Source organism: Rattus norvegicus, chromosome 11 (assembly GCF_036323735.1).
Source record: "Rattus norvegicus strain BN/NHsdMcwi chromosome 11, GRCr8, whole genome shotgun sequence".
Lineage (NCBI taxonomy): Eukaryota > Metazoa > Chordata > Mammalia > Rodentia > Muridae > Rattus > Rattus norvegicus.
The window spans coordinates 47,185,305-47,212,445 of record NC_086029.1 but is presented as its reverse complement, the minus strand read 5'-3'; the positions used below and the strand labels follow the sequence as shown (position 1 = coordinate 47,212,445).

General features: G+C 40.4%; 1 protein-coding gene across 22 annotated transcripts in view; it reads right to left on the bottom strand.

Moving 5' to 3' along the window:
- Positions 1-27,141, bottom strand: part of Ttc3 (tetratricopeptide repeat domain 3) — a 99,847-nt gene that overhangs the window by 46,167 nt on the left and 26,539 nt on the right. For 16 of the 22 annotated variants that reach the window (XM_039088473.2, XM_063270621.1, XM_039088466.2 and 13 more), the window contains 11 exons: positions 20,842-20,896; positions 15,668-15,830; positions 14,650-14,695; positions 13,320-13,446; positions 12,155-12,218; positions 8,213-8,273; positions 7,896-7,980; positions 5,782-5,916; positions 5,048-5,128; positions 2,357-2,469; positions 740-860 (listed from right to left, as the gene is read on the bottom strand). In XM_039088473.2, coding sequence (XP_038944401.1) covers positions 740-860; positions 2,357-2,469; positions 5,048-5,128; positions 5,782-5,916; positions 7,896-7,980; positions 8,213-8,273; positions 12,155-12,218; positions 13,320-13,446; positions 14,650-14,695; positions 15,668-15,800 — 966 coding nt within the window. In that variant the 5' untranslated portion in view covers positions 15,801-15,830; positions 20,842-20,896. The remainder of the gene's footprint in view (positions 1-739; positions 861-2,356; positions 2,470-5,047; positions 5,129-5,781; positions 5,917-7,895; positions 7,981-8,212; positions 8,274-12,154; positions 12,219-13,319; positions 13,447-14,649; positions 14,696-15,667; positions 15,831-20,841; positions 20,897-27,141) is intronic. The other 6 variants (XM_063270625.1, XM_063270624.1, XM_063270627.1 and 3 more) reach the window with 3 other exon arrangements.

Below are 27,141 nucleotides of genomic sequence, written 5' to 3'. Positions count from 1 at the left end.
TCCCTGAAACTGACAGTGTGATAACTGGTTACATTAATAGTTCCTAGGCAAAAATATCTCTTAAAATCCTATGTACTTCTTCAATTTTTTTTTAAGATTTATTTATTTTTATTTATATGAGTACACTGCAGCTGTCTTCACACACACCAGAAGAGGGCAACAGATCCCATTACAGATGGTTGTGAGCCACCATGTGGTTGCTGGGAATTGAACTCAGGACCTCTGGAAGAGCAGTCAGTGCTCTTAACCGCTGAGCCATCTCTCCAGCCCCTTCATTATCTTCTTACTGAGTTTTAAAAGTTAACTGTGATTCACCCACAATCAAGTTCTAAGAGCATTTGAGCACTGACTGCAAATAATGCACTCGTTTACAAAATGCACATGTGATTAAGTCTTTCTGGATTCAGTAATGAAACCTTTTGGCCCTCGACATGACGCTGATTTTCTGTGTTCTCAGTTAAGCACTGCCATCCTGACACCTAGGTGCAGCAATTCACACTGATTCACTGTACCCAGCTCTGTTGCTTCCTTGTGCTCATCACCGGAACCATCACCCTTCGTGTGTGAACAGGAATGATCGCAGGACTGACTGCCTTAAGGAAAACTGACAATAAGCAAAAGGCAGGAGGCTAGCACCCAGAGGCGTGCACAGAGTTCTGCTACCTCGGTCCTCTAGTCCCAAGTCTTCCTGAAGATAGTCTCGCAAGCCAAAATGGAATACTTGAACAAGTAAAGTTACCTTGACCTTTTCTGGCTTAGATTCTTCAATAATCACATTACTTGTGGGCCAAGTTAGAATTCCAGGGAGACGACAAATTAAAGTTTTTGCTTTTTCAAAGTGATTAAGAGCTTCGAGAAATCTAAAGAAATAATTGAGAAGGAGATATTAATGATGTGACATAGTATTTTATTCCACAGTAATTTACCAAGACCTCAAGCCTGCTGCAAAGACCACATAGGATACATCAATAGACATGGCTATCCAATGTCATTCATTTTCTATTCTACATAACTAAGACACTATTGCTATTTGTCACAGAAATGTAACAGAGTACATATCTGTCCTGGAATCCTCTACATCCCTGATCCCCATTAGACACTCATTAGAAGCTAAAAGAACTTTCTTTAGTCTTAAAAATCTGCAAAGAAGGTGTAGGTACACACTGTGCCAGAGAACCTAATGTTATAAAAGGTCTTCTGAAAAGAAAAGGTTTAAGGTAGTTAGGTATTACAGAGGATACTCTTCTTCTCCTCCTATAGAATAATCTAGAATAATCCAAAAGTCCAAAACAGCAAAGCAACCGCAGGATCTGGAGAGACAGACATCTGAGGATCTGCTTTGCTGACACGAAGACCTAAGTTCAGATTACAGCACATGTCCAGTGCAGCAGCACAAGCCTATAACCCCTGTGTTATGGAGAGGGAAGGGATGGAGGGAGTCCATAGACCCTAGGCCGAATGGCTGGCCCAGATTAGCTAAAACAGCAAGCTCTCGGTCACTGGTGGACTGCCTCAGACACTGAAGCAGAAGGGCCAGAGAGACTGATGGCTTGCAGGACAGAGGCACCTCACCCAAGGCCTGGTGACCAGAGTCTTACACCTGGAACCCATGTGAATGTGTGGACGCGCAGAGTGTGACAAGGTCTGCCCTAAGGTCACCTGAGGTGGTGTAACACACAGTCTGCATATACAGACAATAACAATTAATTAAAGAGATATGGTGGAGCTGGGTGGGGTGATGTATGCTTTTAATCCCAGCAACTGTGAGGCAGGTGCATCACTATGTTCAAATCCTGCCTGATTTACACATCAAGTTCTGGGACTCTATATTGAGACCCTAGAAACCTATATAAAAAAAGGTGTGTGTGTGTGTGTGTGTGTGTGTGTGTGTGTGTGTGTGTGTGTGTGTGTGACGCGCAGAGACAGTGGTTAAGAACGTTTACTGCTCTTGCAGAGGACCACAGTTCAGTTCTCAGCATCCAAGTGGCAGCTCACAACCAACTACAGCTGCAGAGAACCTGACGCCCTCTTTTGGTCTCCTCAGGAATTGCACGAGTGAGGTACTGAATCACACGCAGGCAGAATATCCATACACATAACATACACATCTTTAGCCCAGCGTGATGGTACACACATTTAAATCACAGCACTCAAGAAGCAGAGGAAGGCCAGACAGACTTACATAAAGGGACCGTCTTTTCATGCAACAACAACAAACAGAAGGAAAATAGAGCCATCTCACCGACATGTGTGCACGGCAAATATCCCAACCAACACCTGGCCAAATCCCCTTATATAAAAAGAACTAATCATCAGAGAGATCATCAATTTTATGTTTCCTAGAGTTTCTACTAACCTGTTTTTTTTCAAATATACTTTTCCTATTCCACAGTAGGCCAAGCAGTCAAGCCCCTCATTGGGATAGTGTTCGATGATCCTCTTAAACTGGTTTTCGGCTTCAGACAGTTCCTTCAAAGGCAGCAAGAACAGTCACTTACATGAGAGTCTGCAACAGACTATCTCACAGGAGATTCTTGTCTAACATTTAGAAAAATACCTATGTATCAAAAAGTTCCTATTGCAAATTTTACCTTTTTGATTTCATTTTCTTATAACTTGTATGTGTCACTCATGGAAATTCAAGGGAAACCACAAAAGCAATCTTGCTGAGAACAAACTGCTAATCAACAGACATTTACTAATACGCACAGGTCAGCTTTCACTGCAGCAGCTGTGAATTCATGGTGTAAAACGGCTAATTTGAGTACAAAGACAGTGTGACATATATGGTAGTAAGTGCTGCTCCCCTGGAAGAACTGCCACTCCAATGACACTGGTATGGTGCTTTACAGGTTGAGAAAAGCACTTGTGTTAAACACTGCTCCATGATAAAAACTTAGTGACTTAAGAGTCTACTCATAGCATTCTCAACAAGGGACATCTCTGTGCTTCAGATACATTCTATTAAAAACCCTAAGATCTATAGTGAGAAGTAATAACCACACTGTGACTGAAGAGAAAGTGAGGACAATTGGGCCCCTGCTACTCTGAGGCCTGTTCCAAAGGAGGCTTCCAAGACAGGCTGCACACAGGCTTCCATGGAGTGACTACTCTTCAAGGCGGTTTCCAGGGGGAGTTAATGGACAAGGGTATGTGGTAAGAACAAAACGCATTGCACATATGCATGAAAATCCTAAAGAATTAAAACTGTTATTTAGTTTTTTGAAAAAAGAGTAAGAAATGCCAATCTGGTGAACATCTTCTGAATGTGTATGTACTTGGATAATATTTTCATCAGCTTCATTATTTTACAGTAAATCACAGATGAAATTTCAACTTTGAAGTCTTGATTCCAACTATCTATAAGATAGGAATTAATGGGAGGCAATCTTTGCTGTCATGTTAAGAACAAGGATACAACCTTAGGCACCATGAACCCTTGGAAATGAATCATGAATTCTGATTTTAATTAAGTGGTAATTTAAGGGAAACTTAAGGCCTGGGTTGGCAGGAAGGATATATTACATGGGCTGGTATATGAGGCTACTCTTGGAGGCATGTCCTATCTACAGCCCCAAAGCCACACGCAAACAAGGACAGCTAAAAATATACCCACATATAAAATTATAAAATTCCCAACATATAGGGAGGTTTGTTTTAACGATTTATTTATTTATTTTACATATGTGAATACACTGTCATCTCTTCAGACACACCAGAAGAGGCATCAGATCCCATTACAAATGGTTGTGAGCCACCATGTGGGTGCTAGGAATCAAACTCAGGACCTCTGGAAGAGCAGTCAGTGTTCTTAACAACCGAGCCATCTCTCCAGCCCCAAACTATGAGATTTTTAAAACTTGATTCCTTGCTGCAATGTCAAAATAAATAAATAAATAAATAAATAAATAAATAAATAAATAAATAAGCAAGCTGATCTTACTTGTAAGCATTTCAGCCTCACATAAAACTACAAACCACGGAAACTAAGACTAAGAAACCAAATAACACTCTAAGTAAACATGCCAGGGAAGCACAAAGGGCAAAGGTCACAAAACCCAAGGGAGTGACTCCACATACACACCATGGGAAGCTCACCTCAGGAAGCAATCCCACACTCATGGACCCACTGCCCGATGAACAATGATCATTTCCATGTTTGATTTTCTCATGAAACATTACACTACAATACTAACAAGTTCTCCAGGCCCATTCTACTTTCTTTTGGTTTTACTTTAGTTTTTTTCAAGAAAGGGTTTCTCTGTGTAACAGCCCTGGCTGTCCTGGAACTTACTCTGTAGACCAAGCTGGCCTTGAACTCAGAGATCCACCTGCCTCTACCTCCCAAGTGCTGGGATCAAAGACGTACACTACCACCCAGGCCCACTCTACCTTCTATCTACTGTACACAATGGTTATTTATGTGATCTGGAGATGGTCTGGGATACTTTTACTAGTACAGTTTACATACTTAGATATCCACAAGTAATGTACTAGTTTACAGAAATAAACAGAACAACAGACTCACAATGATGTCTTGCTCCACCTTGCCCTTTCTCCTGGCATTACATTTTTGAAATCTACCTCTTCTGTATGTAAAATGTAGACTCCTAGAAATTGCCAAGTATAGCTTTTTCTCTACCAGGAATGCAAAGAAAATGTTTATTTCTTGAAGACCAGGTCTTATTCCAGGCAGGTCTCAAACTTATGACTCACCTAGTTTTGTTCCCATACTGGGATTATAGCCATGAATCATCACCCCACCAAACTTAACTCTTAAACAATCCACCCATCAATTCTCACTGGTATTTGAAGCAGAGTAGGGGAGGATAGCAAGCTTGAAGCCAAACTCAGCAGAGGACAAGACCTTGCTCAATGCCCACAATCCCACCAAAAAAAAAAACAAAAAAAAAAAAAAAAACAAAAAAAAGTTGAACTCAGCTGTTTTAGGCTTTTAAGAAAGAAATGAGCCCAAATTAGAGAACAATTTCCAAATACCTTCCACATTCAATATTGTATTTCAGTCGTTTCTCTGTTTACAGCTTACCTCAGGTCGTCCTATTCCAAGGAGAGAAACAGCAAGTCCATAGACTACTAATACATAATTAATCATGGCCAGGTTCAATTGCTGTCAATAAAAACACACTAGTTAATAACCCGAACACAATCCTGTCCACTCAGCATCACAATAACTTCTTAGCTACAACAGGTACATAAGGACATCTTCCTGACAGAGCAGATGAATTAGAAATACGTCTGCAGAATAAACTGCACTACGGCTTTTCACTATTTACCACTCAGAGTGTCGTGAGGCACGGTTTATAATGGACTAGGAAGGCTGTAATCTTTTGCATGTAATATGGCTTGGAGACAGACTGAGGTGCCTGCACTTACGACCTTGCTGAAAGGAGTCTAAATCCTGAACTCGGCAAAGGTTGAGGGTTCTGAGAGATCTATTACATAGAGAAGGAGTGAGCACATGGACCACTTACTAACTGGGAGTGCTACTCGCCTTCCACACCAGAGGAGTCACCTGATCACTCGGGTCTAGGGTACACTGTACAAGTTAAACCCATCTGAGATATATTACTGTCACTAAAGAAGTTACAATCCTTGACAGGAGAGATACTCAGCAGTTAGGAGCACTGGATGCTCTACCAGAAGACCCAGGTAACGAATGTCTGTTGCAGGGATCAGACACCTTCATATATACATATATGTAACACCAATGTACATAAAATAAACTACGAAAAATAAGACATTACAGTGTACCAAGCTTACCTTTATTTTCTGAGGATCTAAGCCATTGAGTAACTCTGTAAAGGCCTGGGCAGCACTGCGGCAGCGCTGCTCCAACAAGGCCGTGTACCCATCCTGAATCAAGCTTCTTAACATTTTCATGATGTTAGCAAAATCCTGTGGGGAAATGCATGAGTTCAAACTTGTATCTTGTTAGTTTAAGACGTAAGACAGTAAGTTCATCATTAATGAGAAATTTTTCAAAAAAATGAGTTATACTTATTTTGTATGTAGGTGGGTGCAACTGTCATTCCAGGACTATAGAGGTCAAAGGAAACCCTGAAGGAGAGTCACTGCTCTATACCCTGAGCTATCCCACTGGTGTGACCAGTAACATTTCATAAACGACAGGCAAACTCTCCAATGTCCCTGTACCATGAAATCCTTTCTCAGCAACAGAGTTTTAAAAGGTTCTGTGGCACACCTTACCCTGATCTGTGTCAACTGACAAGAAGGGCAGCTCATTCTGATAGATCTTGTTTATTTTTCTAGGCCTAGCACTGTATTTTGAAGTTTTAACAACATACCAAGACAACCACTTGCATGGGTGAAGTTCTGTAGTTGGGGCTAAAACAATTAGGATACATGAACAATCAAGCAATTTTTCTCAGATTTTTAACAACAGTCACCCTGACCTAAAACAGTTATAAGCAAAAGGTGGCTTTTCCAAGTTTTAGCTCCAGTCCTAATTAACATGTACCTAACTATAACCAGACAAAACCGTAAGGATAGAGATCAGTAAGTTGAACTCAAAAGGAAAGACAAGAAACTAGAATTAAAGGCACCTTTGTACATTTACACCTTGAAGTCTGATGATATGTATGTACATGCTATCACACAAGCTTATTATTTAACTGGATAGCAATGGGTGTAAGTTACACAGTCCCACACAGATTGGAGGAGTAAGGAGTACGGGAAGTCATGCATGCATGAGCTAGTCAGTGGGAGAGAAAAGACAAGACTTTTAGTGTAGTGTTTCAAACAAATCACCAAACGATCTCATCCCATCAGAGAGGCTGTGGTGACACACAAGTTTCCTAATGATTTCTACCCAATAAATCAAGTGTAAGAGAACCCACTCTTGAAATACCCAAGAAAAAGAACAGCTTTTGTAGAAACTTGATGCTTGCTACAGTATTAAAGATACAATGTAAAACTATATTTAAGATATGAACTTAGTATAAAAATATGGTATTATCCCCAAAATATCCTTCATCTGCTTTGGACGAATTGATCCAAGTTTAATTGTTCTGTTACTTGAGAAAACAAACCAATAGAGCAAGACAATTTTATTGGAAATTATTTCCCACAATACAACCCAACTTAGATTCTCTGTACTGGATGTTTCCAATGAGCAGGCTGAACTTTCTTACCACAAACTCGAATTTCTCATCACAGTGAAGAGCTCTACTATAAGCATGCTGACTGAACAAACTAGGCCTGAGGGACTGTAGTGAATATTTAAAGAGTTTTCCTATCTTCAAATTTTACTGCCTGTTTCAGTCTTCTAGGGTTTTTAGGCTCAATAAGATCAATTAGCATACAACTGAATCTGTTAGAAGTTCTAAACTTGCCTCATGTGCAAACAATTAGAAATTTGTTTTAGTCATTTATAAGGTTTGTTATGTAGATCTAAAATAACCAATTTTTAATTGACATATTGAAAAAAATAGCCTTAGCCACTTTAAAATGCCATTTAAAAAAATTTTTGGGGGTTGGAGATTTAGCTCAGTGGGGGTTGGGGATTTAGCTCAGTGGTAGAGCGCTTGCCTAGCAAGCGCAAGGCCCTGGGTTCAGTCCCCAGCTCCGAAAAAAAGAAAAAAAATTATTATTATTTTTTACTTTTTCATTGTACATCCCACTACTGCCCACTTTTTTACTATATAACTTAAAAGAATTTGTATGCAAAGTTTACTTCATGTAGGACATTTATCTATCTGACTCATGTTAAATCATTCAGAAGTGGTGGCAGGCAAAATGAAACTGTAAGCAATTATCTATCTTATTAAATACTTAAAAAACATTTGAAGCTAGTGGTATTACTATTAAATCTTGGGGAAACAATTTGCTCTTTCTACAGAAAAAACCTCTCTTACCTGGTGTGCAGCTCTGGAAGATTTTGAAAATTGTTTCTCCAAAATGCTTTTCAAATCTACTTGTAAAGTCACTTGAGAATTAGAACTGAAGGAGAAAAAAAGCATGCATTGTAAAACATTGTCAGAATAAAGCAGATCTACTCACATAAAGAAATGAACGCATCTATGAATATCACTTCAAATACTGAGTAAACAGGGAAATCACCCAGTTTTCTCAACAGAAATAAATAGTCAACATGCTGCCTCTTCCCTGAATTACAAGTCTAAATCCAAGGCAGTCAGCATGAAAATCCCTACAAAATTAGAGAAGAACCAACCTGGGCTTTTCTGATTCATTGTTCCGTGACTTTTGTTTTCCTTTATGTCTTGGAGGCTGACCTGTGAACATAAAAGTATTTGTTCCTGAAACCTATACATAAAACTTCCAAGATTATGAGTAAATATAAAGAACATATGAACTGGACCGCAAGAAAACCCCACCTAAGCTGGAATAAGACAGTCAGAGACCCTGCAGTGTCTGCGAATACAACTACAAACATGTCAGGACAAGCTGGTGAAGGTGCAGGGCGGCAAGGACATGCTAAAATTAGGGTGGTTATTCTCTGGGTCTGTAGAAAAGAGACAGGCAACAGTTCCTGTTCTCAGGTGGCTTTTAACTAGACTAGAAGGAACATCAATAACTTTAGTAAGCAAACCATTACCAAAATAAAATAAAATAAAATAAATAAAAAGACACTAAGTTGCCACTGATACATTAATTCCACTCTAAGTCTTGTAAGGGGGAAAATCATATTAGCTGGAATATACTGTAAAAGCTGTTTGGTTTCAAGAATAAATCATGACTTTGACAAACTACTCCAACCAAGATTGGCATTCACTTCAGAAACACTAAGTAGAAATGCTATTCAAAGGCAGCATGTGAGTGCAGAAACGGGCTACAAGGTAGACATTAGGGTCGAGTTTCAGATCCCTGCTCTGTAAGCCACTGGCAGAAGAAAGTCACTGCTTCTTTGGGGTGTCTGAAAGTGACATTCTTACAGCTGTGTTAGAAGGCAGTATGGCAAGAGGGACGGACAGGGTGTGTGTGATAGAAAGTGAAGAGATGGCAACAGGCTTGCTGGATAAAGAGAACCTTGATGTCTTCAAACATAAAAACAGGGAAAAGCAGAATTCTGGTTTCATCTTCTGTAATGCTTAGATTTATTTCTTTTTATTTTATATGTGTTTTGCCTACATGTACACCATAGGTGCCTAGTTCGAGTGGTTGTCAGAAGGTGTTGACATTCCTGGAAGTGGAGTTACCAATGGTTATGGGTGCTGGGAACTTGACTTCTGCTGTGTGAGCATGGACAAAACTATCAAAGCCTAATTCTGTGGTCTCAAGTATTTCCCCTGAATATAAATGATGATGGATGGATAAGACTTAAATTATTTACTCATGCTACCTAATAACAACATATTACAAATTTTAAAGTGTGGTCCTCAAGGTGTTTTACACACTGTTAGACTGCATTAGGTAAGAAAACAGCCTGAATTCTTAACATGTCAACCATGTGGAAACTGCTAGCACTAAGTGACTAGATATATAAAAATGGAGCCCAAGAGAAGATGGAACTGCAGGCAGGAAAGACAAATGGATGATAAAAGCCAAACCATTGAAAAGAAAAACCAACAAACAAGGGGAAAAAAGGGAATGATAGGATATCAGAAATGGCAAAGCCAACAATCCCGTGTCAAAAACCCTGAAAGGAACAGCACAGAAGCCTGGGGTAAGTAACTGTTGAGTCACAAAATCTGTATGTTTTCAGATTCAGTTGTCAAAAGCAGAGATGTATACATTCTGTTTTAGGAAGACCTTCATCAAGATACAATCCAAAGGGATATCCAGACACACCCACACCTCATCTACCGATGGAGCATATGCAATTAACGAACACACTTAAACCAAGCCAAGTTATCCAAAAGTGAAAGCACTGGTATGATCTGCATGCACTGCTCTGTGCAAGTCAAGTGCTGAAAATTTAGTATTGGAAGTATTGGACCCTTCAAGGTATTGATCAGACCACAGATGACATCACACCTTCTGAGGATGCCCTGAATAGATGCCTTTCCCCTTTTACATGTGAGCACGCAACAGGAATATAGCCATCTATGACCACGAAAAGTGCTTCATTAGACACTGAATCTGCTAGGAACAGGGCACTGGGCTTCTTGTGTACAGAAATAAATACCTAGTTTGTAGAATTTTTGTTATAGTGCCCCAAATGAACAAACATCTTTTCCCAACAAGGTAAAATCATCCCTAAACAGAGCCAAAAGTAGATAAATGTTCTGATACGAGAAGAACAAATAGTACTTTTTATGTATAAAAGGCAAATCAAAGCTTGTCCAGGTGGCTCAGGACCATAACCCTAGCATGTAAGAGGGCGAGGCCAACCTTGGTTACAAACTGGGACTATGTCTCAAACACTCAACAGCCATCTCTGTGGTACTAAAACTTTATGAGGGAAGTTAATGAAGGGAGACACACTGACAGGACTCTTGTGGTTAGACGAGATACTAATAAAACTCTCAGCAGTAGGAGACAATGCTCCAAGGACAAGCAATGCATTTTATCTTTACATTACATTTACTGGTTTACAAAACTTAACTTGTGCTTTTTGTTTAGTGGGTTCCTGTGTGTGTGTGGAGGCCAGCAGTCATCTCTGGTTGTCTTCTTCAGTCATGTTCCTCCACCGTTTGAGACAGACTCTCTCATCAAACCTACACTTTGTAGACCCAGCTGAACTGGCTACCCAGTGAACTGCTGTCCCTGCCCACTCCCCCACCCCGAGTAGCAGTACTATAGGCGTGTGCCACTATGCCCGGCTTGCCCACAGGTGCTGGGGATCAGACTCAGGTCCTCCCACTTGTGCAGGAACCACCTTGCAATTTGACAGTTGACTTTGGCTGTCAACCTGACTGGATCTGGAATCAACTAGGAAACAAGCCATTAGAGATACTTGTAAAAGACTTTCTTGATCAGATTTTGTAAAATAAGAAGACTCATCTTAAATGTGGGCATCCCCTTCCTATGGCAGCCAAAAAACACACACACAACAAAAACCCAAACAAATGAAAAAAGAAAACCAGGAGAAGGCTGTGCTTTTTTTTGTTGTTGTTGTTGCTTGCTTCCTGCCAAGCTGGCAACGTCTAGTACTTCACTGTTGCCACCGATGCTGCTAACACCAGTACTACTCATTCACTAACATGAGAATGCCGCTTCTTCAGCAATCCAAGGTCCACGGAAGACAGTGCTTCTCCTGCAATTCTGCGGGGCCTTCAGCTGTAGACAGGGAGTGCTGAGGCACTCAGCCCTGTGGACTGAGCAGCTACTGGGCTCTTAGCTTCCCCGTGTGTAGACAGATGTTGAGTATCCAGACTGTGTCATCTGACTCACAATAATAATAAACCCTGTGGCATTTCTCTTTCCACTGATTCTGCTCCTCTAGGTAACTGAATATACCACTGAGTAACTCCCTAAAACCCTCAACATTGCCTGTTCTTTAAAAAAAAAAATTCATGTATTTTATGTATATGAATATCTGTCTGTGCATACACTTATGCTGCACATATGTCTGCACCATCTGAGTACCCAGTGCCTGACCATGGTCAGAAACAAGTATGGTCCCCTGGAACAGAATTCACTGAAGGGAGCTTGGAACCAAATCTGAGTGCTCCCCAAGAACAAGAAGCACTCTTGATCTCTGAGCATTCTCAACAGTCCCTCCATGCTTTCCTGAAACACAAACTACTATAAGTTTCCTTTCAAAAGTCCCCAAGGTGGCAGAACTGGGATGCTCTGAAAATTTTAAGAAAGTGGGACACAAGGTAAAGCCTTTGACATACTGGGTAATCTAGAGGAGCTCTGGGCTTCAGCCTTGTATTCTCTCTCAGTGCTTCCCGGTCTGCGATATGAGCAGCTTGCTTTTATACACACTTATGTCATCGCCACCTACAGCTCTCAGCACAACTAAGCCAACATAGGTCACAGGCTTTATGAACCTTCAGAATCTTGAGCAAACAGACAGGTCTTTTACCTCATCGATAATCCATCAGGCATGTCACTGGAGTGGTGACTGAAAGTATTGTTACTACTTTTCATATTAAATATTACTAGAAGAATCACCATATAAAAGAACCACAATCAAACCAACTGAAGCTTGCATAAACTTTCAGGCAGAGGTTTGGGTAGCAACAATGAGTAAAAGACTACTCACTTGGAGGTGGCAGAAATTCAGGATGACAGTCACAATCGTCCCCCTTCAAAGCCTCATCTGCCACCTGCCCGTGAAAATAAAACTAGTGAGGTTTTTAAAGTCAACACAGCCAAAGAATCAGCAATCACATAAAATTTAACTAGAATATGATAGGATTCACTCAAGACCTAAAAACACGGCTGGTTATGACCCCTAACTGTACAAACAAGCAAACATAATGATAACTAACAATGAGAACCCAAGAGAAACGGCAATTCTAGAATGACAATCCTCTCTCTGACACTTGGCATGGTGCCTGGTGCAGAGGTTGTTAAACAATGCCTGTGTGCTTCTCCAGCTAACTGAAGTGAAACATGCTGGACATTTTCTATATTATCTGCAAAATGACTATATATAGGATTTACACAAATTCCCTTTTCTGCCTATCACCCACCCAACATCACCCCCCTTATTTCGTTCCTCAAATCTGGAAGCCAAACATGAATATAAGTCTGCAAGTCTGAGAAAGCTCAGACACTGAGACATTTGATCAAAGTCAGGCTACAGGACTTAGGATATTTAGAAAAAAACCTAAAGCATTAAACTAAGACACTTGCTGAACACAGCACTTAGCTAAGGGCTAGAATCATGGCTGCCAAGGGCAAAAAAAATGACAGAAATACCTTGGCCAAAGGTACCCTCTAGAACCCCAACAACACACAGCAGTTGGGTGGTGGGTTGGCAGAACACCAAGTAACCATCCTCCCACAGACAAGAGATAAGAAAAGGAAAACCTACATCACAGAGAGAAGCAGTGGAGACCCAGCTACTAGACTACATTGTCACCTGTCCTCAGAGACTGGCTGAGAGACAGAAACAGGACATACAGACAGAACTAAGTGGCAAAATAGTATTGGAAAATTAATTTTAAGATAAATAACATGGTATTTGGAAAATTAATTTTAAGATAAATAACTGTGACTTCAGGGTAAATCATGTGAAATTTAAACATTATCTTTATGTAGCCTATGAGATGGCCATTGACATGAGGTTGCCCGATGTGGGAGAATTATTTTCTTGATATCAACAGACAAAAGGCAAATATGACCAAAACATCTAGCACTGAAGCACCACTGCGAGCAGTGAGCCTGCTCACATTGCAGTCATCAATTTGAGCTAAGCTTACCTTTTGATTCTGATGGCCACCGCCATTTGCCATTCTGTACTTAGTTTTCCTGAAACCTCTTTCTGTTTCCACAAAGTTAAGTGATGTTCTAAAAGCAGGTGCTGATGAGTTTCTAGGTATGTAAGCCCTGGAGGTGATAAACAACACGAGCCGTCATGTCAGTCACGCCTACACTGACGCAAAGCCGCAGGGCTTCTTCAGACAGGCTGCACACATAGCTAGCTCCTGGCTCTTGAAAGCCAAGTATCACATTCTGAAAAGATGTCTCCTGCCACAGCAGACTTACACACTCACAGGACCACAGGAGGCTTTACACATTAATAGTTCTTTCAACCTACAGCTAACCTAGAGCCAAGAATGGTTCAACACAACTGTCTCCAACTCTAATAATGGAGTAACTACAGCTTCCTGTCCTAACAACTTTGAGAGCCAACGCATCTCAAGAAAGCCTTACAAAAAGATTCATCTGTTTTAATTTTTATTACATTTCTGATCATGTTTAAATTTCCAAACAGGATATTCTGTCCATATTCTTTCCCCTCCCCAATCTATTTTAACTGTCAAATTATCAAGTATCGAACACTGGCTACTACATCTTTACCTGTAAGCACACTCAAGTCTATCTGTAGCCTTTGGAAGACATTGGGAAGCTGGAAGTCAGGTACTCAAGACAGAGAAGGGCACCAGGCACCAGCTCTATCCCAGCAACTCCTTGGCTAGGATCCGCATGGCCATACTGGTTCCCATTCAAGCCAGATAACTTTGAAATCTCATTTTACTCTTTCCTGTAGGTGTATGCTAGTAATACTTTTTTCCAGAAGGTCCAGGAAAACAGTAAAATAATGAACCAATTCCCAAGTCACCTACTTTTAGGAAACCAATACAAATGTGCATACGTGCCTACAGTCACACACGCCAACTCTCACATACACATTAACTCACACAAACATTCACTCATGCACATGCACACACACATAAACTCTCATATATACTAACTCTCTCACACACATACACTAAAACAAACACACAAACTCAGACACATACTCTCTCACACACAAACATGTGCACATATACCCAACAACAAAAAGCTTAAAAAAAAAAAAAAAAAAAGCAAGCCTCTCTTCCATCCTAAGGAGGCACTGCCTCTATGGAGCCAAGTACACAGCTCAGAGGTAGACAGAGCACCTACTGAGCACACACGCTGCCCTAAGTCTGATTCCCAGCATCACATAAAGCTGCTATTAGCTCTTAAATTGACAAGCACAGGGATCCTTAAATTCATAAGGCAAAGCCTTTCCAAGTAGCAGCCACTGACCTGGTATTAACTCACCTGCTTTCATAAAAAGCTTTAATTGGATTCCTATTTGATGTCCGACCTACAAAAGCCAACCACACATATAGTGATCAATGGACTGGCAGCACAGACTTGAAAAAGATTTTCAAATTTCTTTCAGGTGGTAGTTGAAAACATAAAGTTTAAAAGCTGAGAGATAAATCCCAGCACTTTTACAATTCTAGATGCTTTTAATTTCAGGGTGTCAACAAACTGCTACATGATCTGGTCAGATATCCCATTACACATGATCATTGGTAAAATGCCAGCTACACATAAACATGAACCAGGCAACTCCTGTCTGCAAGGAGCTCACAATCTTAGAATCACGTGATGCTGGGTGATAACAGGTGCTGGATAAATAGAACCCCTCAACTCAGCTATACAGACACTAAACACCCCAAGGAAAAATAACAGAAGAAAGTACTACATGCTGGAAGTGAGGCATAAGGAACTCTAAGTACCAGAGAAAGAAAAACGAAGAAGGAAAGAAAACGGGCAGAAGTAGTAACTATTAAGTGAGAACTTCCAATTCCTGACTGTCACAGCCAAATTCTGAGATAGATAGATAGATAGATAGATAGATAGATAGATAGATAGATAGATAGATAGATAGATAGATGGATGATAGATGATCAGCATGCTATATAATTAGTTGTAAAGTTGGTGCAAAAACATCAAGCAACACTTAAGGGTCTTTTCTTAGGAGATTAACAGAAAAAATGTATTTTGAAAAGTTATCAGAAAGTGCAGGGAGGGGTTTTTCTCTATGGAACAAATAAAACTTTGACTACTGTGCTTCAAATTATCAAATCACTTTAAATTACCCAGGTGAACATAACACCATCATAGCTGCACACAGACAGGTACAGAAGAACACTTGAGTGACTTGACCAAGCAAAGCACAAGTACAAACCACCCGAGACCTGGTGTGGTCCTTATTAATCCACGAAATCCACTCTCAAAAGTCTTAAAGGGAATTCCACTGTAACCAAAAGAATCTTAGGTGAAATACCTTGTAGGTCTTCTATTTGTTTTTGTAACTTTATATGCTGCTGAATTAGATCCTTGATTCCCTCAGGGTCATTTTTACAGAGTTTTTGAGCTTTTATGTTTGCTTGCAGGGCCCAGTCATATTCCCCCAGCATAGAAAGAGCATCACAATAACGATAATGACCCTGTTCCAAAAAGATAAATTTAATTTTTTTCTCAAAAAATATGCTTAAAATAGATAGGTAAGGAAAAATATTTTGGTTGAAATAAATTAGTTTAAGCCTATCAATAAAAAATAAATTAAAATATTAATATCCTAGAAAATAAAATAGCTAATGAACTAAGAAAAAGTTATAAATAAGCAAATAATTTTTAATAATTTACTAGAAACCGTTAAAGAGACGTTTGAGCCCCCAGGAAAGAGTCTAGCTTTTGTTAAGGTTTACTATTAAGAACAAAGTAATTATTTTATTATAGTACAGCAGTTATTAGTTATAAACAACCTAACTTTTTCAAATTATTTGAATGCAGTATATCTCTAAGACATGACATCCCCTATACTTTAAAGTCAGAACAATCCTGGAAGGACCACCAGGACGCATGCCATTTTGCCTCCATTTCCCAGCACACAGAGACAAACAACGACTCAGGCTGGGCCACCACTGAGCAGGGCTCCTCCTCCCTTTGAGCCACTTACTTATGCTTCATCTCCAAACACGGTTCCCATAAGAAGAAAAGTCTGAAAGCCACTGCTCTGTTTCCTCTTCATCCAATAGTAAGGATTCTAACTGTTACAAAACCAAAGATCCTTTTCTAACTTTTTATTCTAGAAACCTAAGGCTCAACTACAGCCCCGTCCAAGCTACTCACATACAAACTCCCATTTTAGACACAAATCTACTACTACTACAAGGCAGTTTATGAGCAAACTACACTAGAACCTACAGCATATCACACGAGCAAAGAACCTGACATCATGACCCTGTCTTGGTCTCCTAATTTCAAAGTTATTTTACCAAGAACACTTGTTATAGCAAAAATCCAAGCGTTCTTTGAGGGAACCTCAGTTTTATTAAGAGAAGTCAGTGGCATGTATATGTGGCATGTGTGTATGCAGATTTTGTGCTAGGTCCTGGGACCTGTCTACAGGTTCTAAGTTTTAGCCAGAGTGTCTAGTCTTAGATCAGAGATACTAATTCACAGTATACCTTGCTAAGCGCTACTTGTCTCTAAGGGTGGATGCTCTAGTCTTGACATCTGAGATTCCTCAGGCATACTACAAGGTCAGGATCCTACCTCTGGACATTGATCGACTGCAGCCTTTAGATGACTGCTTGCAGAAAGTAGGGTGCAGCTGGTACAGAAAACAACAGCCCTCAGGCTGTAATGTCACTGACGATTTCCTCTTCCCCCACTTGCCCCCTATTCTCACTTCTATCCAGTCCTTTTCCAGAACTCCTATACAATTCAGTTCAACTTGTAATGACTTACAGAAGTTTTCTCAGATCTTTTTGAATTAAGGTTAAATTAAAAGTGTCTCGAAAAACCAATTATTACAGTTCTGTTCTCCCTTTGACATTCTGCCTATCTATGGCACTAAGGAGAATTTCTCCATTGTTTGCCTATCTCTCCTTTCTTCAACTAGGGGCCATTATTATTAACTTTTCTGTCATGGCAGAACCACCAATTCTAGTATTCTACCCTGACAAGGCAGTTGAGAGAAAGCTGGAATTAATTTACAGGCAGGCAGGGAGGCAGGCACGTGGGCACCTAAGCCATCAGGACTCCGAAGCCACCCCTCAGGTTACCTACACAGGTAACGAAGGGCTCTTGTTCCCTGGACTCACTGTTGGTTTTAAGGCTCTTGCTGCATGGGAAAAGGTCTTTAAACCAAGAAGCCTAGGCTCTAACTTACAGTTTTAGCTAAGAAGAAATAACAGAGAAAAAGATCAGAAATTATGGCTTAGAAAGGACACCTATGGGCAAGAGAATAAAATGATGGGAGATAGAAGAGGAGCCTGCAAGCCTAAGCCTGCTCCAACCTAAAACTCAGCACGGGAAACAGGAAGGGATGACAGGAGTCTGGAGAGGAAAGAGTTGCCTGCACAGAGAAGGTTAACTCAGTTACCACTTCTAAATATGACAAGAGATCCTTAGACAACTAATATCATTATCTGGGTTTTAGTACAAAGAATTCCCTCACTTGTTTTACAAAATATTTATTAAATATTGACCAAATCCAAGTTTTAGTGATCAACAAAACTATTTCAAGCAAGAGAGTGATCGCTATGAAAGAGCAGACCGAGCACCTCCAACACAAGCACCAAGTGGTGCTGAATCCAGCCCTGGACAATCTGTCCACCTGGAACACGCACTGCCAGGGGTGTGCATGTGCATGTACATGTAAGAATATGTCCACACATGCCACAGTGCACATGTGGAAGACAGACAACAACGTTCAGGAGTCAGTTCTCTTCAACAATAAAAGTTCAAGTCATCAGGCTTACAGTGAAAGTGCCTTACCTGATCGTCTATCTCACCTGTCCTAAAACCCCATTTAAAATAAATAAATAAATAAATAAATAAATAAATAAATGATTTTATGATTTAAGAAAAGAGACTAGTATAACATACAGAACTACATTTTAATATGTATGTTTCAGATTCTCTGCAACCTTCCAGGTCATGTGCTAACTCTCTTTCCCTTTCCTACTCAGAAACAAAGACTATCAACAGTGTAAGTATTCTCTGGGCCTATGTTATGCTTGCTTTTACTGACTCTTTTTGCTCAATACTGCTTTTGCAAAAAAGAATTATTTATTTATGCATGAGTATACTGTATCTTCAGACACACCAGAGGGCAACAGATCCCATGACAGGTGGTTGTGAGCCACGATGTGGTCCTGAGACTTGAACTCAGGACCTGTAGAAGAGTAGTCATTGCTCTTAACCACTGAGGCATCTCTCCAGCCCCTCAATACTCTTTTTAAAGTCCATAAATATTGATGAGCCAGTCAACTCATTTCTAACATAATAAATATTTGGTAATTTATCTATGAAGCCAGCAACACTACTGTGTACTTGCTTATGTCACTAGGATCAGCTGTGACTATGTGGCTCTGTGGATTTGAGGTTCTCTATTCTGCTGGTTTCATTTCTAATCTATCTACTGCTTCCTACAACTTTAGTTTTAGTATCAAGACAGTTTGGATTCTAGAGTAAATTTCAGATACTTTGCCTTGAAATGCTACTTAACTGGGCATATCGTGTATTTAAAAAAACAATGCTACATGGTAAAAGGGAGAAAGGAAGAGGAAAAGAGAACAGAAAATACCTACAAGTCAGGATTGGTGTTTTGCTGTAAACAGGAAGAGTGAACTCAAGCTACCAATGTAGAGGGAAAGCATGCAAGACGGAAGGAAAATGACACAGTGAACTTGGTCTTGAACATCTGAGAAAATGAGGAGGCTAAGGGACAACAGAGTGAACCAGAGAAAGAATGGTGAAGAGTGAGAGGTGGGAGAGTGAGTACTTGTTCAACTCTGAACAAGTAAGACTGCCACATCCACCCACTGCTTTATCACTAGACAATGAGGCAAGGAGAGTGCTACAAGACAAACTGTTGACAGAAACCAATCATCTCAGTCACTCAGGAGAGAGTGGGAAGATGACAGGTTAACGGCCTTGCCTGGATCACAAAATGAGTTCAAGGGCATCCAGGGCAACTTAGTGAAACTAAAAAAGTCTCAAAAAAGAAGAGAAGACTTCAAGGGGAGAGCTCAGAGTCGGGGTCTTTGTGGACATGAGAGTCTTGAGGTCCAATGCCCATTACTTCAATCAATCAATCAATCCATCTATCTATCAATATAAAAACCAAAAAGAAAAATAAAAAGTGCTTCAATGACTGACTTTGTACATTTTACCAGGGTTTCTAGGGTGCATGTATGTATGTAACTATTATATACAAGTAGCTATTAGGGTACATACACAAACAATCAAGTAATCTTCAAAGACATATGCATACAGAATCCAGTATTCTGGGGGGTGTACGTCATACTTCTTTCCAAGTAAGTTTTAAGCAACTCACACTTGTTACTACCCAAAGACTACAGCACTCAGGATCCTCGGTCTCTTCAATTTTTGTCAAGCTACACAATTTCAACACCATCAGATCCCTTATCTGCTGGTGGCTGGTCTGAGGTCCTCTACTCTGCTCCATTCAGTTGTTTTTTTTTCCTTCTGTTTTTATCCCTTAAATCTTTACTACAAATAGAGAAAGAGAGTCCTCATTTTCAAAAGGATTTGTTTACGTTTAAGAAATTTTTTCTATGTATGTGTTTTGGAGGTAGGGGTGGGGTGTGTTTGTGTGGGTGGCTGGGAGACCAGAAGGGAGTATTGGATCCTCTGGAGCAGCGTTAGAAGCAGCTGTGAGTCACCTGATACGGGTACAGAGAACTCAGCTCCATTTTTTTTCTCGTTTCTATTGGCTATCCAGGATTAGTTTTCTGTAAAAATTTAACTCGTTTTATTAGCCCAATCTCTTCTTGGGTTTCTTTACTATATTTAAGAGTACTCTGCATTTTCAGTATATAAATCTTATTAGTTTTATATGGGAATCTATGTAACAAATAATCTTACCCTAGCCTCTTGAGTACATTCATGTCTTGACATACACAAGCTCTAAGCTTGACATGGTCAGCTGTGACAAAGTAGACCTTTCTCTATTACTGACTCTCTGCCCTGTGTTACTCAGGAAACCTTGAGGCTGGGGGTGAAAGGAAATGCTTACGCACTGTGATGGCTGTGCCTCGATAAGAGGAAAACTAACACCTGGGGACAGCCTTGGAGTAGCTTTCTAACAGTGAGGCAAGAAAGTCTCGCCTGTGTTCATTCTCCCTCTTTCCTGCGTCCCCCTTGTTTTCCTTCTCTCCTGCCCTCTTCCCCTCCAGCCCCTTCTATGGTATATGTTAGTCCATTACCCTGAGGCATCCCTGCAACCCCAGCTAGGATGTTTTTTACCTCTCACTACCTTCTACAGCAAGTCTGGAACTGACTGATTTGAACCCATTTGCTGTGCTTGAGTTCTCTGGAACGCCACCCAGCATTTTTATGTACAATGCATTACCCCACACACTGATTCTCACACAACAGCAAGGTTGAAGGGCTTTCTCACTGTGAAATATAAAAGAAGCCTACCTTCGGCCAGGTGTTCTTCAAAACAATGGCCCTCTTTCCATCACTAAGTGCATTTCTAAAAAGAAAAACAAATAAAATATTCAAACATTTCATGATTTTACTGTAAAAGCACTTGCATCACATGTATCTACTTGTATGTGGTGATTTTTCCATGAATATAGCTTAGGAAGAGAAATTAAAGCGCTTGCCTAGGAAGCGCAAGGCCCTGGGTTCGGTCCCAGCTCCGAAAAAAAGAAAGAAAGAAAAAGAAAAAGAGAGAGAGAGAGAAATTAAGTCACATGACAAATGTCCCTACAGCAAAGTTATAAGATGCAGAATGCAAAGCAAGGGAGAAGTACCCAGACCCCATCACAACCACTCAGGAATGTTTCCATTATCTACATCGGACTTACTCATATGGTTTTATACACTATTTTTGTCTTTTAACAAAACTGATTCTCAACAATGTAACTCCCCAGCCTTTCACACAACAAATCTGTTCAGCTGAACAGATAGCAGACTCCAGAAGAGATTTTTCTACCTTCCTCATGTTGTAATGACCCCCAACCATAAAATAACTTTCATTGCCACTTCATAACTATAATTTTACTGTTATGAATTGTGATGTAAATATGTGTTCTGATGGTCTTATGTGACCTCTATGGAAATGTTGCTCTACCACTCCTTTGATGGCCCACAGATTGAGAACCACTGCTCTAGAATGAGCCCCCAGTAGTCTAAATAAGACTGCAGCTTCTCCTGAGGCCTGAAGGATATACTGGCTCTGGATCCACTTTCTCATCTGTAGCTAGCTGCTCAGTTGAGGTACACACTACATTAGAAAGTCAGGTACTAGAAGGTCCATACATTAGTTTGTGGCCTGGCATATATATGTAGTAACATTTCTAACAGCCTGTTTCATAAATCCTCACCATATCCACACAGAAACCTAGCACCACCCAAAAATGTTCAAATGTCCTAAGTACTAGCTCAGACATTCTACTCTTTCCTGTGAGTTCACATACTCCCTCTAACTGGCTTTAGTATTTTATCTTCTTAGTGACTAACTCACTTTGTCTGTTTTTTGTTTTTCTAGTTTAAATGTCTGGTGAAACTTACTGGTTTATCATCTCAAAGTCAAACACATCAATGCAATGTACTTGAGAAAAAAAATTTTAAAAGAAGAAAATGAGGTAACTTATGCCATCAGGCATGAACACCTACTACCAGTATATACCAAACTATTAGAAAAGAAATAACAAAATTTAAAGACGGATAACTAGGCTAGCAGAGAAGAATGGAGGAACAGGCAGGAGAGTCTACACCAACTGATCCGTAACAACGATAGACAGCACAGTGCACGGGGCAAACAGACTTAATAGGTGGTACTGACCCACTCACACACCCACATAAATGCCAGACACTGCCTCAGGCTCAACAGCAAAGCTAAGTCCAGTAGCAATGCTAATCTTTAAAAAAAAAAAAAAAAAAAAGGAAGGAAACAGTTAAACTTTTAAAAGCAACCCAGAACACTCTGGTACCCTTAAAGCAGATAAAGATTATGAACACACAACAAGTGTTCATCATAAGAAAAACTGATAAACTATATTAATTAAACTGTGTATGCTTCTATGTTGTAGAACGGAGGTCAAACGTAGAGGTCAGAGGACAACTCGAAGGACTGTTGAAAATCATATGCAATCTGGGGAATCAAACCCAGATCTTCCAGCTTGGTGGCAAGCACCTCTACTCATTGGACCATTTCATTATCACTAAAATGAACAGCTTTCAGTGACAAGAAAACAAAGAGCAAGTACTGAAGGGGCAAGTCACACAGAGTGAGCAAAACTTATGTCTCAGTGACTCACATCCAGACTACAAAAGTGTCAGACATTCACCTCAGGAGCAAAGGGATAACAAATGAGCAACGAGGCATTTCGCAAAAGAGGACATCCAAATAAACAATAAGGATATGAAAAAGTACTCAAGTGTCCTTAACCAACTTACAAAAATGCTAGACTAACACTAGGCTTATACTACTCCATGCCCAAGGCGTCTAAAATGAAACTAAGTGTCAGTGAGGCCATGACTGAAACTCTCATACTCTGCAGTAGACTGAAATGGTACGTAGGTCACAGGAAACTTAAGGACTATAGCAATGTACAAGTATGCCCTGTCCTTGATTGTACAAGCAACAGAATTTGATACCACTAACAGCCAAATACTAGAAACTCAGCAGAATGTCCATCAATAAAACAATGAATAAAACATGGTACATTCATGCAGTGAGTGAGTTAAAGTCCATGCAACAATATAAACCCTGAGGACAGTTTTGAAAGCCACACACATTTACATGGCATAAAAGATAAAGCTACCCAGTGGAACTCCAGGCAGGCTGGTCTGGGGAGACAGGTGGACAGTGAGTGGAAGAGGGAGCGGGGTGGTTTGGCTGCCGCTGTGATTTGGGTATTCGTTTCTTATGGTATACATTCCTAGGACGTGTACTACTGTTGAAAAGATCACAAGAAACACCTGGCTTTTTCTTCTGTTGGAGAACGTCAGCTGGCCTGACAGCAGAGACACAGGACTCACCCTGACGCCATGGAGGTGAGGTAGCAGCTTTCTGACCAACTCATTCAGGCTGTAAATCAAGGCCTTAGATGACAGTGCAGAGCCAGGATATACCGCAGAGACACCTTCTTCTGGAGCCTGTTTCTTCACCATTTAAGCCACTTCAATCTGTTAGCTAGACCCAAAACAGCCTTGTGCATTAAGTCTCTATCTCCAAGCACTTTTAGAAGTTGTCTACAGATAAGTGTTTCAAGCTCCTCACAGTTCTCAGCTCACACCAACCATCTGCTCTAAGCCTACCACTGAAAGCTCCTCTGGTTACTGAATGAAGTCTGTATTTCTAAATCCAAACTGTCTCACACATCTTGGCATCCAGACACTCTTCTCACTTCTTTCCATACAACTATTTCCTGCCTTTCTGGACAATTATAGTTTCCAGGCCAGGTGTTACCCTTCCCTGACAGATACTCAAGGTTCAACTTGGTTCTTCTTTCTCTTACCCTCTGCCCTCTCACCTACAAGACTGCAAGGTTGTTTCAATCTTGCCTACACAGTAATATTAATTACCCGGGAAGCTTCAAAAAGTCCACTCAGCTCTACCCTATATCAGTTAAACCAGAATGTCTGGGATTCAAAGTTCAAATGATTCCAGTATTCAGTTGAGAGTGACACTACTTCCCTGAGCAGCATCAAACACATCTCCAACCTCAATCTTCTTGAACATCGATCCCAACATGCATGCCATTTGCTTTTGTATACAGAAAGCCAGACTCCACCTCCCATAAGTTTATTTCTCTTCCAATGGCTCCCACTGCCAATAAGTGGGCCCAAATCTCAGAATCTGATAAGAACACAAACCAGTCTCCTTAGCCATGTCCCAGCACTAACTCCTGGGTCATTCCGTCAACATCACCTCTAAATAACCTGATTCCTCCCATGCCTACTCTCGCTACCTTCCTCCAGCTGGCATCCTTGCAACCTCAGCCATGGCGTAGGTACTCCAAAGCAATCCTCTGCATGCAGAATAAGCTTTTAAGTGTACTAATCATGGATAGCATTCAACTCTTGAAATTTTTGGCATCTTACCACCCCTTAACGGCCAACAGCCATAATATAGCCTGCAAAGCCTAGACCCTAACCTCCCTCTGTAATTCAGGTCATGTGGCACACCAGCAGTTTCCCACCTCCAATTTCAGGCTTCACACTGCTGGCTCACTGGCTAGAACACAGGGAGGTCTCTTTGCTCACTTCTGCCATCTGCCATAACTAGAACCCTGGTGTTAGCTGTTGAGTCGGGCTGAATGGTATCACTGTGGTACCACAACAGTGTATCAGTTGTTCTAATAACACATTATAAATAACCCACCTGGCGATGTGTGAATGTAAGACACACTAGATTTCCCAGCATATGGCCAGACTTTGTAACTACAACATGTGGGCAGAGTAGGGGCAACCCTGCTAACCCAGACTACTGCAGTCAAGAGGTGGGATGGACATTGTGCGTACAAGTCTGTGACAATGGAAGACCTGCAGTGTCAACTACCATTAACCACTCTATGGTTAGCCTATGTTCTAGCCCAAATGTTCCAACTATCATAGTTACCATAAAAGCATGTTTATTTGCCCAGACAAGCTCTGATCTAACACTTTACATATAATTTGTTTTGTTTTGTTTTGATTTGATTTCTTCTTCTGGGACCTTAAACACACAGAACATCAGATTACGTTTTCTTCCAGACTTAAAGTTCACAGGTCTTGCTTGCTGGTTCTGCCTATGACTAAGAGTGAATCGGTAATGAACCATTTGGCAATCAGACGAAAGGCTCCAGTCCCACTGTCTGCACTGAAGATGCAAGTGGTACTTGGTCACTGGTAGCCTACATCTCTTAACAGACTCTGGACAGGGAACGGAAGATGACACTACTTCCTGACATTCTCAAACTACATATATGTATATGTGAAGAATGCAAGAACTATGCTAGCTATCAAGAATCTTCCCCCTAGTGTTAACAAGTGATTACTTTCAAGGTCTGACTAAATTAACAAAGCAACAATTAACTATTTCCCACCAATTCAAGTGGCCTGGCCAAACCATATACTGATACAATTTGGTGGATCACACGAGTATACAGCCAATAAAATGTTGCCCACGAACAAAAACAAGATCTTGATACACATGGATATCCAAGTTCTAAGAATTGCATATAAAAAGCCAAATTGTACAACAGCATGTGCAGTGCAGTCTGTTTTCTACTCATGGGTTTTAAAGGGTATGTCTCACTGAATGTCTCACTGAATCTCAAATTGCCTATATTCTGTTCATAAAACAAGAATCCACGTGGGTGAATATGAGCACATCTATAGACACGAGGTATAATTTAAACACACAGGATCTGACGAGAGCAGGAAATGAAGAACCAAACCTTTTCAGTTCAAAGTTTTATGACATGCACTTATTTGTTCTTTTTTAAAGGGGGTGTGGCGTATGGGATTGGAGAGATAACTCAGTGGTTAGGCAGACATGCTACTCTTGCAGAAGACCAGGGTTCAGTTCCCAGAACCCAGAAGACAGCTCACAAGTGTCTGTTAACTCCAGTTCCTGGAGATCTGATACCCACTTTTGGACTCTGTGTGCATGTGGTACACACCCATACATATAAAATAAAATCACATCTTTTTAAAAGGGAGTACACTCCTTACCCTAACCCCCAAAAGACTGGCAATTCCTATTTTCTCTGTCTCTGTCTGTCTGTCACACTCACTCACAGGAGAATTATCACAGAAGCATGGTTAAGTTGCTATACCTTTGATCTCAGAAATTCAGAAAACAGATCAACAAGACAAAGTCTCTGCTATACAAATCATATCTGGAGTCTGACAGAAGGGAACATTGCAAGATAAGTAAATAAATATTAGAAGGCTAAAGATTTCTCAAAGCAAAATATAATACTCAGGAGTGCATGCCTCCATCTCCAATTACATTCCCCCTAGAATGGGTCATATACCCCCAGAAGAATTCTAATTCCCAAATGAATTCTACAAAAAAATGAATTAGAGTGGGCAAATTTACTCAGTACATTACTTAAGTTTTTCTAAGTTCCTAAATTATACATGTCTTAACTCCTTTTCCTGTCTATGAAACTGAAATTTTCTGGTTACTTCAATTACAATGGTCATACAACTGTAAGGCCATGACAAAGAAGAATCTCATCCAAGTCAGGAGTCCTGGGGTCCATGAAACACATCCTCAGACTCAAGGGTTCCACAGGAGATGAAGCAGCAGCAGTGACACGATGCCCAGCTCTCTACCTCACAAGCACAACGTCCAGTCCAAGAGGAGTGCACGCTGGCTCTTGTCCTCACCCACATTCTCTCAAGGTCTCCAGTGAGTCTGTTTATTTTAGATTAAAACCACCACAGATCATGTCAGGATGAAGCCTGTTTCCCAGACCATAGTCCTGCATCTTTGGCTTTCTTCCTTGCACCACTAACCATAGTATCATGGTTTCTCTCTTTTTAGGATCATTTCTCATTTTAACCTTGATGTTTTCAGTGTTTTTGTTTTTCCTTTCTATGTGTGTTTTAAATTATACTCGTTTTGCTTTTTATCAAATATTTCGAGTATACACAGTTCAGAGAGCATAATATTAACATGTAGAACACTCACGTACCAACTTAGCAAGAAATTAACATTTTGCCATATTTACTCCGGCTCTTTTTGCAGATTTGTTATAGTTGACGTCCACTGTG